Consider the following 13818-nt stretch of genomic DNA (forward strand, 5'->3'; position numbering starts at 1 on the left):
AAGAAGAAGTTTTGTCTAAACTCAGAGAATATTGAAGCTCTAAGAGAGTTAGTCCCTCCTGGAGCCCTGAAATCATTTCCATTGCCTCATTTATTTAAGCCTCCGCCATCCACTTGCTTGGGAGATTGCGGGCCTGATCAGCCCGCAATAACTAAGGGTTATTTAACCCAATAGAAAGAGTGAAGGCTTGAGTGCACATTGAGAATAAGAAACCACATGCTTATGGAAGTTGGTGGGTGGGCTGACTGAGAACACTGGGCTCTTGCAGTGATGGTGCAAAAGTCTTTCTTGGTTACATGTCTATCAATAATTCTCCCACCTGAAAAGAAAGATTATGGTAGGACGGGGTGCGGCTTAGCAGTAGTGCATATGCTTAGTATGTGCAAGGCCCTGGGCTCAATCCCCAGTACCACCACCAACAAAAAAGATTATGGTAAGGAATAATTTGGAATTAGTGTTAGGTTTCAGAGTGACCATTAATCAGCTCTCCTGCAATGAGCGCATCATGAGATGAATCCTGAGTGTGCATACACATGTCCACCTGTATCCTGAAGATAAAAAGTTGTAATGTGTCAGGAAAGGTTTAAATATTTCTGTTTTCCAAAGAGTTATTTTGTACTTTGTTTGCTATTAAAATGTAGTTTCAAAAAAAAAAAGAGAAAGAATCTTGTTTGTCTCCGTGTTTGTTTATTGCTCCCCCTGTTCGCCCATCCCTCACTAGAACATATTCCTCTTACCAAAATGCAGCGTGCTTTCCTACTCAGTGATGTATGTCTAATGACTTTAACAGGACCTAGTACATAATAGGTATGTTTTTGGAATTATTATATTTTATAAAGGGTTTGTATCCGGAGGAATGGTATAAGTAGGAATATTTTATGAGCTTCCTATGAGTCTAAATTTAAAAAGATACATATCCTCATCAATCTCCACCTCCTTCCAACTTTTCTCACAACTATGTCTGAGTCATTATTTGAATGGTTTTTTTTTCTTTCATAACTATTCTTACATGTTAAATAAAAGTTAAGGCCTAACTTTTCAAGGTCTTTTGGAATACAGATATTAGGCTCAAATTATCTAGGCTCAAATCCAAGCTCTGCCAAACTCAAGCTCATGTATGACCTTGGGCAAATAATCCAGTCTCTCTGTGTTCAGTTTTCATATTCATAAAATGATGCCTTCCTCCTGAACTGTGGGTTGATCATAAAAACATGTGCACAACATTCAGAACAGTGTCTATATGGTCATTTCAGTCTATGCGTTTGTCATTAATATTGGTTGTGTTCCACTGTGTGGGTGCTAGGGTACAATGGTCAAATCCAAATAATAGGAGAAACTGTGAAAACTGAATGTGATAGAGAAAGTTTGTGTGACAGAACTGCAAGCAGCAGGACAATTGCTTCCAGAAGTTCAAAACAAAATAATTTATTAATTTTACATTTAGACATCTGTGATATGCATGAAGACAATCTGAAAGTTACAGTACCTACATGATTTTGTGTTGAATGTCATATATTTTATTTTAAAATAGTCCCATAAACCTCACCTTGCATTTTAATATTTTAAAATAAAATCCATTATATCAAAATCTTGAGCATTTAAAAAGTTGTAAAAATCATGATTCAAGCCAATAATTTTGTGCTTTGAGATACAGTGAGTAAACCTGGTTTCATTTGTCTACGAAAAATTTACTCTGTTCCTTTCTAGCTTTTTCAAGGCTTTCGAAAGTGATCGTTCCTTTCGGCAGCTGCAGCTTACTCTTCTCTGTTTCCAGTATGTCTTCAGCTTCACCTTAAAATAAAGAACAGACATATACGAGATGACAAAGGAGTTTTTTGAGGAGGCCTGATCGCCATGTTCCGTTGACAAGCTCTAATACTGTATGCGGCCACACCCTCAAATCTCAGTTAAACAGTTCACCCATTTTCCTCAGAAGTAATGTACTTCCCAGAGGAAACAAATGATGAATTTTGAAAATTCATAGACAAATCAGGTGACTGGGATTTACTTTTGACAGAAGATAACATTTTAAAGTGTACACAAGAAAGTTTTGGGGTGGAGATACTACAAACATGCCTATATGTTGCCCCTGAACATAAACTAAGCGATAGGAGAGAAAATAAAATCTACTAAATATCTAATTTTTCAGGAAAGCTACTCTTTCACCTAAAATCACTTAAAAATATACAAAATAATATTAAATATTCATTAATATTTATACATATTACACATATGCATATGCATTTTTATAAACATTTTTTCTCTTCCAAACTGCCGTAGGAAAGGCTGCAATTTCTTGGGCCCAGTGGCATTTGCCAACTTTTATTGTTTTTTTATTTTAAAAATAAAAGGAGGAAAACATTAACAGGCAGACAGTCATTTACAAAACAGCAGAAGAACAATACAAACAATACAGAGTTACAAAGAAAGTGGTAGGAAATTAACAATGCCTGTTGTGTTACATACTGATATCTTCAAAGTGGTTTCTCATGAAAACAAATAGAGACATGCAGTGTTGAACAATCAAGGACTCATTAACTGTTTCTTTCAGCAAAGAAATAGAAGACAGTAGATCAACTATGTTAACTATCCTGTATATACCTACATACAAAATTTCTCCTTCTTTCCCTTCTCTTTTCCCACATCCCAGTTGTCCTTTACCCTTGAGCGTTTTCCTTTCATTTTACAATGTCTATCATACCTCTAAGTTTTTATTAACTCTTTCAGGTTTTACACTAGTGAGACAATGTGGTGCTTGCATATGCAGGTCTGATTTATTTCATTTATGAGTATGATCTCTAGTTGTGACCATTTACCTATAAAAGCCTTGAGTTTGTCTTTCTTATAGCTGAGCAATATTCCATTATATAAAAGTACCACAATTTTTTTATCCAATCCTCAGTGGATGGACATTTGGGTTGCTTCCACAATTTAGCAATTACAAATTGTGCTGCTATGAACACAGGTGCACATATATTGCTGTGATATGATGTTTTCAGATCTTCTGGGAAAATACCCAGAAGAGGAATAGCTGGGTTGAATGGGACCTCTAGTCCTAGTTTGCTGAGGAATCTCCAAACTGATTTCCACAGTGGTTTCACAGTCTGCATTCCCACCAGCAGTGCAGAAGAGTTACTATTTCTCCACAGCCTCGCCAGCATTTGTTATTGGTTGATTTCTTAATGCTAGCCATTCTTACGGGGGTGAGATGGAATCTCAATGTTGTTTTAATTTGCATTTCTCAAATGACTAATGAGGTTGAACATTTTCATATGTATTTATTTGCCATTTGTCTTTCCTTATCTGAGAAGTGTGTATTCATCTCAGCTGCCCATTTTTGGATTGGGTCTTTGAATTTCAGGGGGCTGATATTTTTTAATTCTTATATTTTCTAGATAGAAGCTCTTTGTCTGAAGGACAGTCAGCTAAATTTTTTTCCAAGTTTGTGGGTTTTCTTTTTACTCTGCTGGTGATTTCTTTAGATGTGCAGAAACTTTTCAGTGGGATGAGATCCCAGTTGTTGATTCTTTGAAGTGTTTCATGTTTGGTTATTGTTCATGAACTCTCTGCCTACCCCTATGTCTTCAAGGTTTTTACCTACTTTCTCTTCCAATAGATTTACTGTTTCTGTTTTAATATTGAGATCTGTGATCCATTTTGACTTGAGTTTGGTGCATGGTGATAGGCTTGGGTCTATTTTCAGTCTTTGGCAAGTGGCAAGCCAATTTTTCCAGCACCGTTTATTAAAGAGGCTATCGTTCTTCCAGTGAGTTTGTTTGCTAACTTTTATTGTTGAAGACAAATGAACAACAAAAATTTTCTTGTGTGAGTCAAAGAAAACTTTTATCTTTATCTCTGGTATCTGCTATAGTATCACATTACCATAATTTTAGGCTTTCTAAACTTTCTCAATACAATGCAAGTTACATATAAAAGTTGACATTAATTTTATGGACATTCTCTTGACTCAGAAAGAAAAAGTAATAATGAAAAGGCAATACAGTTGACTTAGAATTTCCTTTCCTCTCACATTGTAATCAATACATTTCAGCATTAACTCCCTACAGTGATGGAGGTACTCTCCATTGCAAGCCTGTAAATGTGATATTAACAAAAATTTTTAAGAATTGTATAATGCATGTCATTGACATTCTATAAATCTGTTTAAGTGTTTTTATCTTTGTTTTAAATATATTTAATATTATTTATTAAAATTTATGAAATTACAAGTTTATATTTTAGTTTTTATTCAGTTAAATGGCTATGTTTAACCTCCATTGTTCGCAAAATTCCTGAAAAATTCAGTCAGTTCTCGTGAGCTGGTAAGAGCTGATTCCAGATACCACTATGTGAAAGAGAGCAAAAATATTAGCCATTGGAAGCTGGAAAATGGATTTTGTTGGAATCTCCATAAGTCAAGGATTATAAAGACAGGATTCTTGAACCAGAAAATGCATCAGGAAATAGGAACTCTGGTTTATCAAAGACTTACCTTTCATTCTTTGTAGAAGTGTTCCATAGCCCAAATCATACTGGTAGGCGAAAATAAAGCTTAATGGAACTATAGGGATGAAGAAGACGGGCTTCTTTTGTTTTATTGCTCTGTTTCAAGAATAAAGGAGACCTTGTATCAAGGAAGAATCCCTAAGTACATGTATCTACACATGACCACACAAAAGATTCTGCTTTCTGTAGGAATATACTCCATTTCAAAAGTTCCTTAATTCATTTGAATTTCCTATGGAAGTAAGATTTCTTTACATAATGCCTCTCATTACATTCTGCAGTTCTCATGGGAAGGCCTGTGACTTGCTTATTTTTATTTCACTGTGAGGCTTAGATTCCTCATTTTAAAATAGATAAGGATTGAAAGCTATCATTCAAAAACTGTAGGGATAAACCCATAGACACTTCCTATCTTGGTATCCAGTTAATCCTCTCTTTAATTTAAAGTAGAGAAAAGGCCACAAGAAACCTAAGGAACTAATGACAAAATTAACTACTACAACCCTGATTCTACAGAGTTTACCCCTAATAACTAGCCTACAAGGTGTTTCTTTGTTTATATATACATGATTTGGACCAAAGTCTTATCTTACCCAAATTAATAATATGATCAAAGACAAAGTGAAGCACACTATTTAAGAAAATCTTAAAGGAAATGGTAAACGTACCCAGTGGCTAAAGAGATGGTTGCAATGCCAAAAAATGTCCCAAAATATTTGAGGAATTCTCGAGACCAAGCAATCTGCATAGCCATTTGTCTTTCCCTCATTTCATTCTGCAACAGTAGCTGCCTTTCCAGCTGAATATAAAACAAAGAAACAAAGTGTGGTTACTCATCTTTTAAATCCGAACACAGAGTTAACAGTGTGGGTTTGCAGAGGATTTTTATTCTTCAATTGTCTTGATTCTTTTTTTTTTTTATCTCATTAAGACATTGACTAACATCCTTCTGGGAAGTTATCTCCACCTGTCACTTTGGCAGTGAAATTCCCTTGATTGATACATTAGATAATGCTCCCGGGTTTCTGTTTCCTGAGGGCATGGTTGCATGTGATCTGAAGCTTCTATCCATCTGATCTATGTTTAGCTTTTTCTGTTACATATCAGGAAAGATCAGAGTCTTTAAACAGAGATATAAAAATCTCACTGGTTTTATTGTTAACACTTGCATGGAAATCATTTTGCCTTCCAAATCCATCCCATTACAAATTAATATTCATCTGCAGTATCAGTTCCATATCACACCCTCATAGGATGATAAAGGGGTGTTTGTAACATCACTAGAAATTTTTCTTTGTCAGGTGTTTCTTCTTGTGCCAAGTCCTTTGCCATTTCAGTCAGTGCCTTTCACCACTTTGGAGCAAATGACAAATAACATCCTGGAACATAGAAGAAGACTGAACATTTGAATGGGTTTTTAGAAAATATACAGAAACAACAGACTGAAAATCTTAAGTCCATTATTTGAAAAGAGCCAAATTCTTGAGAAAAGTGTTATATTTTTGATTTGTTAATTCTAAAATCTTGATATTGCATATTATTAGCAAAGCCATATAGTAGCAAACTTAGAATTGTTGATGAAAGACTAACAGTGTGATTTAGTTTTCCTATTATGTTTTCTTTCTACTATGGACAAGAACTAGGAGAGAAGAAAGAGGCCTCTGACAGCCACTCTTGGTGACTGAAGTGCTGGGTAACGTAAAGGACACCTCAGACTGGCTTAGGGAATTCCAAACAGGATGAAGATACAACCTATGGAATGAAAAAAAAAATTTTGCAAGCTACTCATCAGATGGAAGACTAATAACTAAAATATAGAGAGAACTCAAAAAAGTTAAACGACCTAAAATTAAAGACACCATCTAGAAATGGGAAAGAGAAATGGAGAGACATTTCACAGAGGAAGAAATACAAATGGTCAATAGATATATGAAAAAATATTCAATACCTCTGGCCATTAAAGAAATGTAAATTCAAACAATGCTAAGATCTCTCCTTACTCCAGAAAGAACAGTAATCATTAGGAAAGCAAACAATGACAAATACTAACATGGCTGTGGTGAAAAAGAAACCCTCCTGCATTATTGGTAGGAATGTAACCTAGCACAGTCATTATGGAAACCAGTATGAAGATTTATCAGAGAACTGAAATTAGAAATTCCATATGACCCAGCTATCCCCCTGCTAGGTATCTTCCCCAAGGATTTTATGTCATCATGAGACATTGACACATGCTTACCAGTATTTATAGCAGTATACTTAACAATAGCTAAAATCCTTGATGCAGTCTGTATAACCATCAACAGATGATTGCATGAAGAAAATGTGGTATCTATATACATATAATGGAATACTATTCAGTTGTAGAAAAATGGTAAATTTGAGATACTTATAGACAAAATGATACACTTGGAAAATATCATATTAAGTGAAATAAATGAGACACACGAGTTTAAATACCATACAATATCTCTCATTTGAGTGAGGTACAAACAAAGAAAAGATGGATAAAAAATAGAAAGGGACAGGGGACAGATCTCTTGAAGTAGTAAGTGGTTCAAGAGAACAAGGGTGAGGGGTGAAGAGAAGGGGAAGGGGAAATGAGAGGAATAAATGTGTGCCGTGTACAGGAACCTGACAGCCCCAGTTAATGTAAACACCATATGCCATAACATGAGCTAAGGCAAATAATATCAACAATTATGAAAAAGGGGATAGGAGAACCAGAGGAGGATGGAGCAGAGGGATAGAAGGGGAAGGTCATTAAAAAACAAGCTGTAATGTGTATATGTAACCACTCCCCAAGATGATTATAAACTATGAATTACAAACATGTACTAATAAAATTATTGAAAAGTCATAGTCTGTTACCATTTGTGTGCATAGACACATTCATATGTATATTCCTATTCAAATATGCCTGTATATAGATTTGAAAAACTACTCAAGAAATTAGTAGCAGTGGTTGCAGCTGAGAGAGTAAATCAAGGGGTGGAGACAGGTAGAAGTTTTCATTATATACCCTCTTGTTCTTCTAGAATTTGGATACATGCACACATACTATGGATAAAAAATTATGGATACATAATTTTTATGAAGAAAGAGATAGATAAATAAATAAATAAAACAAAGCCCTTAATCTCTCATTTCAGAACAAATCTATACCCAGGCTTCCCATGAAGTGAGATGTCTATTTTCCTGCCTATCCACAGACAGTGGATAAGAGGTATGGGAATTGTTTATAAAATGAAATATCCTGCAGGTTTTACAATGCATATTCACATTGAAAAGGCTATCCACAATATTGGAAAATGTTGAGATATAGAGTCAAGTGCAAAAATCATAATATAAAAATTTATAGAACATACAGAGTTTATAGAACAGAATTTATAGAACAGAATTTATAGAACATACAGAGTAATAACTAAGTAAATTAAAAAAAATATAGCACAGAAAGAAAAGTCTAAAAGAAACATTAAGCAAGGTTGTATTGGACAAATACTACATCAATCTTTTTGTCATTCTCTACATATGTACCACATGATTTTTGTTGATGTATGTCTCCTCTTTATAATAAAATTATATTTAAAAAAACCTTTCAGTAGGTATAACTGATTTCTGAGATCAGATACTATTCTATTTTACTTCTTTTTATTTATCTATATAAAAATAAACTAATAACAGTTTACAAAAGAATAGATCCACATTGCTGCTGGAAACCAAGGAAGGACAACACCAAACAATCCAGAAATTTGACGATTTTTGGAAACAGATGCAATCAGAGTGATGCTAATATGACAGCAGGAAATCCTATAACCTAAAGTGGATTCAGAAGACCATTACTTTGCCTATAAGAATACTGGAGAAGCTCAAAGCTTGAGATATAATTAAATAACTCCTTATGTAATGACAAATGATATCCATCCCCTCCAACTACATAGAGGTGACAGGATTTATCCTCAGACAAATTTTATCCAGAGTGGAACATCTCTTGGAGGTAGCTCCTATTGCAGGGATTGGATCAAAGAGAAAAGGGCTGCTGTGGAGGCAGTTTTGGCCTTCAATAACAGAGGAGGGAGAGAAAAGTAAAGGAAGTACTATTTCAGCCTGAAAGAGCCCATGGTCCTCCTTAGAGTAAATCCTTGCTCACTGTGGGGTTCTTAAGCTTGCTTCTTGCTCACCCATCCTAAAGGGAAGCCTTTCTATTGTTCCATGGTGCTCATTCCATAAAACCTACAGACTGCAAAGAAAAATCTATAGCATCTATTTACATTAATTACCCAGTTCTTCATCATCCCTATGAACAGGTAATGAAGGGCTGTCAGATTTTTAAGGGAAACCAAGAATATTAATACAGAAGGATCAAAGTAAATAAAGAGAACACCTGGAATGGAAGATAAAACGGATAATTCAGGACAGAAGAAAACAATGTAGTCCATGTGATTAGTCTGCTGTCCCTATTCTCAGAGGTGTCTCTAAAGAGAAATTGTTTGCATGGGTTCTCTAACTGGCTTGCAGTTTTGTTGTTTTTATGGTACTGGGAATTGAACCCAGGGGCTTTGCACTGCTTGCAGTTTTAAAGTCCCATTAAGGTAGCCCCCAGAGGGAGTGATGATATCACAGTAAGATAAATCTATCATAATACTGACTAAAGAAACCAGGCATAAAACTACAAACCATAGGAATTGAATGATATAAGATCAAAATTAGACACAAACTTAGACTGTACTGTTAGAAGTCAGGACAGTGGCTTTCCTCAAGGGGGAGAAAGAACGGCAAGGGGTTTTGGAGTGGGGCTTAAGGAATGCATTCAAATTGTGAAAATTAAACTGTATAATATAACATTGATAAAAGGCATAGAAAATCAAGAAGATACCATTATTAAATATCTTTGGACATTAGACAATGTAGTATTGGAATCTACAGATAAAATCATTTGGAAAACAAGAAAAATTTTATAAATTATAAAAATAACTAGTGGATTTATCCACTACTGTTAGAAGTTTACAGATATAATTAGAAAACTGTAGGAATGTTAGGATAAAGCAATTAAATTATCAACTTTAGCACTCTCCTAGCCGTGCTCACAAGACAAAACATATGCTGATATCCACAGGTACTCAGAAACAGGGAATAAACAAAAACCCAGACACAGGATGGTACCTTGAAGGAGAAGCCCATCAGATACATTCCAGCATCAGGGACATTTCTAAAAGGAACCCCACATGAATAACCTACTGCTATATCCTAAGGTCCTAAAAAAGCAAGAGCCATTGAAACTCCAAACTATAGAAAGATAGAAATTATGAGTCAAATTCAAAGAAATTATGACTAAAACAGAAATTGAAAGGATCAATGGATGAAAGAGTTGGTCGTTTGAAAAGATAAATATGATTGATAAACCCTTAGCCAAACTTACCAACAAATGGAAAGTAAAGATTTCTATCAGTGAAATTAGAAGAGAAAAATGGACATTGCCAAAATCCAGAGGATTAGAATAAACTGTTTAAAAATGTATACATCGGGGCTGGGGATTTAGCTCAGCGGCACAGCACCTGCCTGGCAAGAGTGAGGTCGTGAGTTCAATTCCCAGTACTGGAAAAAAAACAAAAGCAAAACAATAACAAAAAAATGTATACATCATTTTCTTCCTTTTCCCTTAAAAATATATATATTTACACATGATAATTAAGCTAGTGTTATGGTTTGTGTCTGTGCCCCCCCAAAGCCTCATGGGGTCATGGGGCAGGCTTTTAGAGCTTGATTGATTATGGGTGTGAGAGCTACACCCGCGCTGGGGTGGATAGTTTGCATATGTAAGGGAGAGGAAGAGGCTGCTTGCCGCCATTCCTCCCCTTTTGTGCTTGTTGCTTTTGCTGTGTTCTGCCGCCATGAGCTGTAGCCCTCTGCCATGTGCCACTCTGCCTTGTAACCTGCCAAGTACGGACTGAAACCTCCACAAACTGTAAGTGAAATAAACCTTTCCTTCCTTAATTTTGGGCATCAAGTATTTTGTCCCAGCAACGAGAAAAAAGTAACCAAGACAGCTAGTTACACAGCTAGTTTCTCTTAGTTCACTGAAAAGAAAGGCTTCTGCTAATATTGTTTGTACAATATTTCATGCCTATATCTTGTTCTCTGAGTAACAAAATATAATAATACACAATATTAATTATTGTTACTCTCCTATTATCTTGTTTTGAAAGTCTATTTTGTTTTTATTTTTTTCCTTTAAAATATTAAAAAAATTATATTCCAATAAATTGGAGAAACTAGAAAGTGTAGATAAATTCCTAGACAAATTAATTACCAAAATAGAACCAAGAAGATATAAAAACTTCAAATAAACCAACAACAGACAATGAAAAGAGGCAACAATAAAAAACTATGAAAAGCCCAGAAACCAATGGATTCATCTCGTCTTATGAGAATTTAGAGAACTAATGCCAGTACTCTTCAAACTTTTCTATGAAATCAAAAGAAAAGAAACACTGCCAAATTCATTCCTGGAAGCTACCATTTCCCTGATACCAACACTAAATAATGGCTCAACCAGAAAAGAAAACTAAAGCCAATTTTCTTAAGATAGATGCAAAAATCATTAAGAAGATACTTGCAGCCAGGTGTGGTGGCACACACCTGTAATCCCAGCACTTGGGAGGTTGAGGCAGAAGGATCATCCTGAGTGTGAAGCCAGGACTGGCTACATAGTGAGTTCAGAACCAGCCTGAACTACATAGCAAGATCCTATCTCAAAACAAACCAAGATACTTACAAACATAATGCAATAAAAAATGTAAAAGAGCAAAAATCATGACCAAGTCAGCTCCCTAGAAGATTCTACAAAAACTCATTTATAACATGCAGTTATGTGCATGGATGATGCCACCTTGACCATTTCTTAGCGTTTGGTCAGAAGCAATGGGACAGTCAGTCCCAGAAGTGTGTATTTCTCATCTCCACGGCTTATCTTAAACTTTATTTTAAAACTCCTATAAATACCTCCTATTTACAATACCATTACAAACATGATTATTTATAAGCTAATTTTTTTTATTTTATGGAAAAAGGTAAAACAAAATTTTATAACACAATAACAGAAGAAAAACAATAGTTAATACATTGCATATTGTTATCTTTAAAGTAGCTACTCAGAATACAAGATATGAGCATAAAAACTTCTCCAATTGATATTAGCACAAACCTTCCCTTTCAATGAATGAAGAGACACAATAGTATGACTGACTTGCAGTTTTTCCTTTTCCCTTCCATCCTTTGCCCTTTTCCCCAACCTAGTTCCTTCTTTCTTTTGAATAATTTCTTGTCATTTCACAATATCTATTGCACATTTTAGACCTTATTTACTCTTTCTGTTTCCAATACCAGGGACAGAATACAGTTCACACATGTGAGTCTGATTTCTTTCACTTATGAGTATGGTCTCAAGTCACATACACTTACCTATAAAAGTCTCAAGTTTATTCTTTATATGGCTGAGTAGTACTCCACTGTACAATAATACCACATCTTTTCTATCCATTCCTCAGTTGACGGGCATTTGGCTTGTTTCCAAAATTTAGCTCTTACAAATTGTGCTGCTGTAAACATGGGTAGAAATATATCACTGTGGTATGATGCTTTTAATTCTTCTGGGAAAATACCCAGAAGGGGAATAGCTGGGTTGAATGGGACTGTTAACCCTAGTCTATTGAGAAATCTTCACACTGATTTCCACAATGGTTGCACCAGTCTACACTCCCAATAACAGTGGAGTAGGGTTGCTTTTCCCCACAGCCTTTCCAACATTTGTTATTGGTTAATTTCTTGATGATAGCCATTCTTTCTGGGGTGAGATGGAATCTCAGTGTTGTTTTAAATTGCTTCTCTCAAATGACAAATGATGTTGAACATTTTTCATATATTTATTTACCCTTTGTACTTCTTTATCTGAGAAGTGTGTATTCATCCCAGATGCAGATTTTTGGATTGAGTCTTTGAATTTGGGGGGATGGGTCTTATTTTTTTCAATTCTTTATATATTTTAGATATAAGTCCTTTATCTGAGAAACAGTTGGCTATATTTTTTTCCCCATTCTGTGAGTTGTCTTTTCACTCTGTCAGGGATTTCTTTTGCTGTGCAAAAGCTTTTTAATAAGGTAAGATCCCATTTGTTTATTCTTTGTAGTAAGGAAACCAATTTAGGACAAACAAAATGTTCAAGAAGGGGATACTGAAGACAACGGAAAAAAAAATGGTTAAAGGCCCTGACCATATTGTTCTTGAAGTCTATACAACTAGACACCTACTCATATAAATAACGTTGTTTGCCAGTTTCTAGCATCTGATATTTGTAATTCCAAATGTGCTAATGCTCATACCATCAATCATAAACACATGCTCTCTTTCTTCTGAATTTATCATCTGAATCAGTTAACAATATATAACAACACACCCTTTCCCATTTGGGCCAGCCACATTGCAAATACCTCATCTACTAAACATTTTCCCACTCTGTGGATTGTCTTCTCACTCTGTTGGTGATTTCTTTTAATAAGATGAAATCCCAGGTGTTGATTCTTTGAAGTATTTTCTGTGAAGTCTGGGTTTTGTTCATGAAATCTCTGCCTACTCCTATGTCTTCAAGATTTCCACCTAATTTCTTTACCAGTAGATTGAGTGTTTCTGTTTTAATATTTAGATCTTTGATACATTTTGACTAGTTTAGTGCATCGTGATAGATACGGGTCTAGTTTCAGTCTTTGGTTTGTAGAGAGCCAGTGTTTCCAGCACCGTTTATTAAAGAGGTTATCCTTTTTCCAGTGAACATGTTTGGCCCCTTTGTAAAAGATAAGGTGGCTGAGTGTGTTTGTAGTTGTGTCTGCATCTTCTAATCTGTTCCACTGGTTCTCAGGTCTGTTTTTTTCCCCCAGTATCATGCTGATTTTATCATAGTGGCTTTGTAGTATAATTTCCAGCCAGGGATTGTGATGACTTCTGCTTCGCCTTTGTTCGCAGGATTGTATTTGCTGTTCTAGGTCTCTTTTGGTTCCAAATGAATTTTAAGAGTGTTTTCTCTACATCTGGGAGGTATGCTAATGGTACTTTGATCAGAATTGCATTAAATATGTATGAAAATTTTGGGAGTATGTCCATTTTCACTGTGCTGTTTTTCACTATGTTCTTCCTATCCATGAGCAAGGACTTTCTTCATTTTGTGAAATACTCTTCTATCTCCTTTTTCAGAGTACTATAATTTTGAACATATAGATTTTTTTACTTCCTTTGTTAGACTGATTCCTAAGTATTTCATTT

General features: G+C 35.1%; 1 protein-coding gene across 1 annotated transcript in view; it reads right to left on the reverse strand.

The window, feature by feature from the left end:
- Positions 1-1400: 1400 nt before the first annotated feature.
- The window catches only part of Plgrkt (plasminogen receptor, C-terminal lysine transmembrane protein), a 43263-nt gene continuing 30845 nt past the window's right edge, over positions 1401-13818 (reverse strand). Inside the window, exons 4-6 of the mRNA XM_005388659.2 lie at positions 5175-5305; positions 4493-4602; positions 1401-1791 (exon numbers count right to left, since the gene is read on the reverse strand). Coding sequence (XP_005388716.1) covers positions 1670-1791; positions 4493-4602; positions 5175-5305 — 363 coding nt within the window. The 3' untranslated portion in view covers positions 1401-1669. The remainder of the gene's footprint in view (positions 1792-4492; positions 4603-5174; positions 5306-13818) is intronic.

This window comes from Chinchilla lanigera, unplaced genomic scaffold (assembly GCF_000276665.1).
Source record: "Chinchilla lanigera isolate Chin_1 unplaced genomic scaffold, ChiLan1.0 scaffold00033, whole genome shotgun sequence".
In the NCBI taxonomy this organism is placed as follows: domain Eukaryota; kingdom Metazoa; phylum Chordata; class Mammalia; order Rodentia; family Chinchillidae; genus Chinchilla; species Chinchilla lanigera.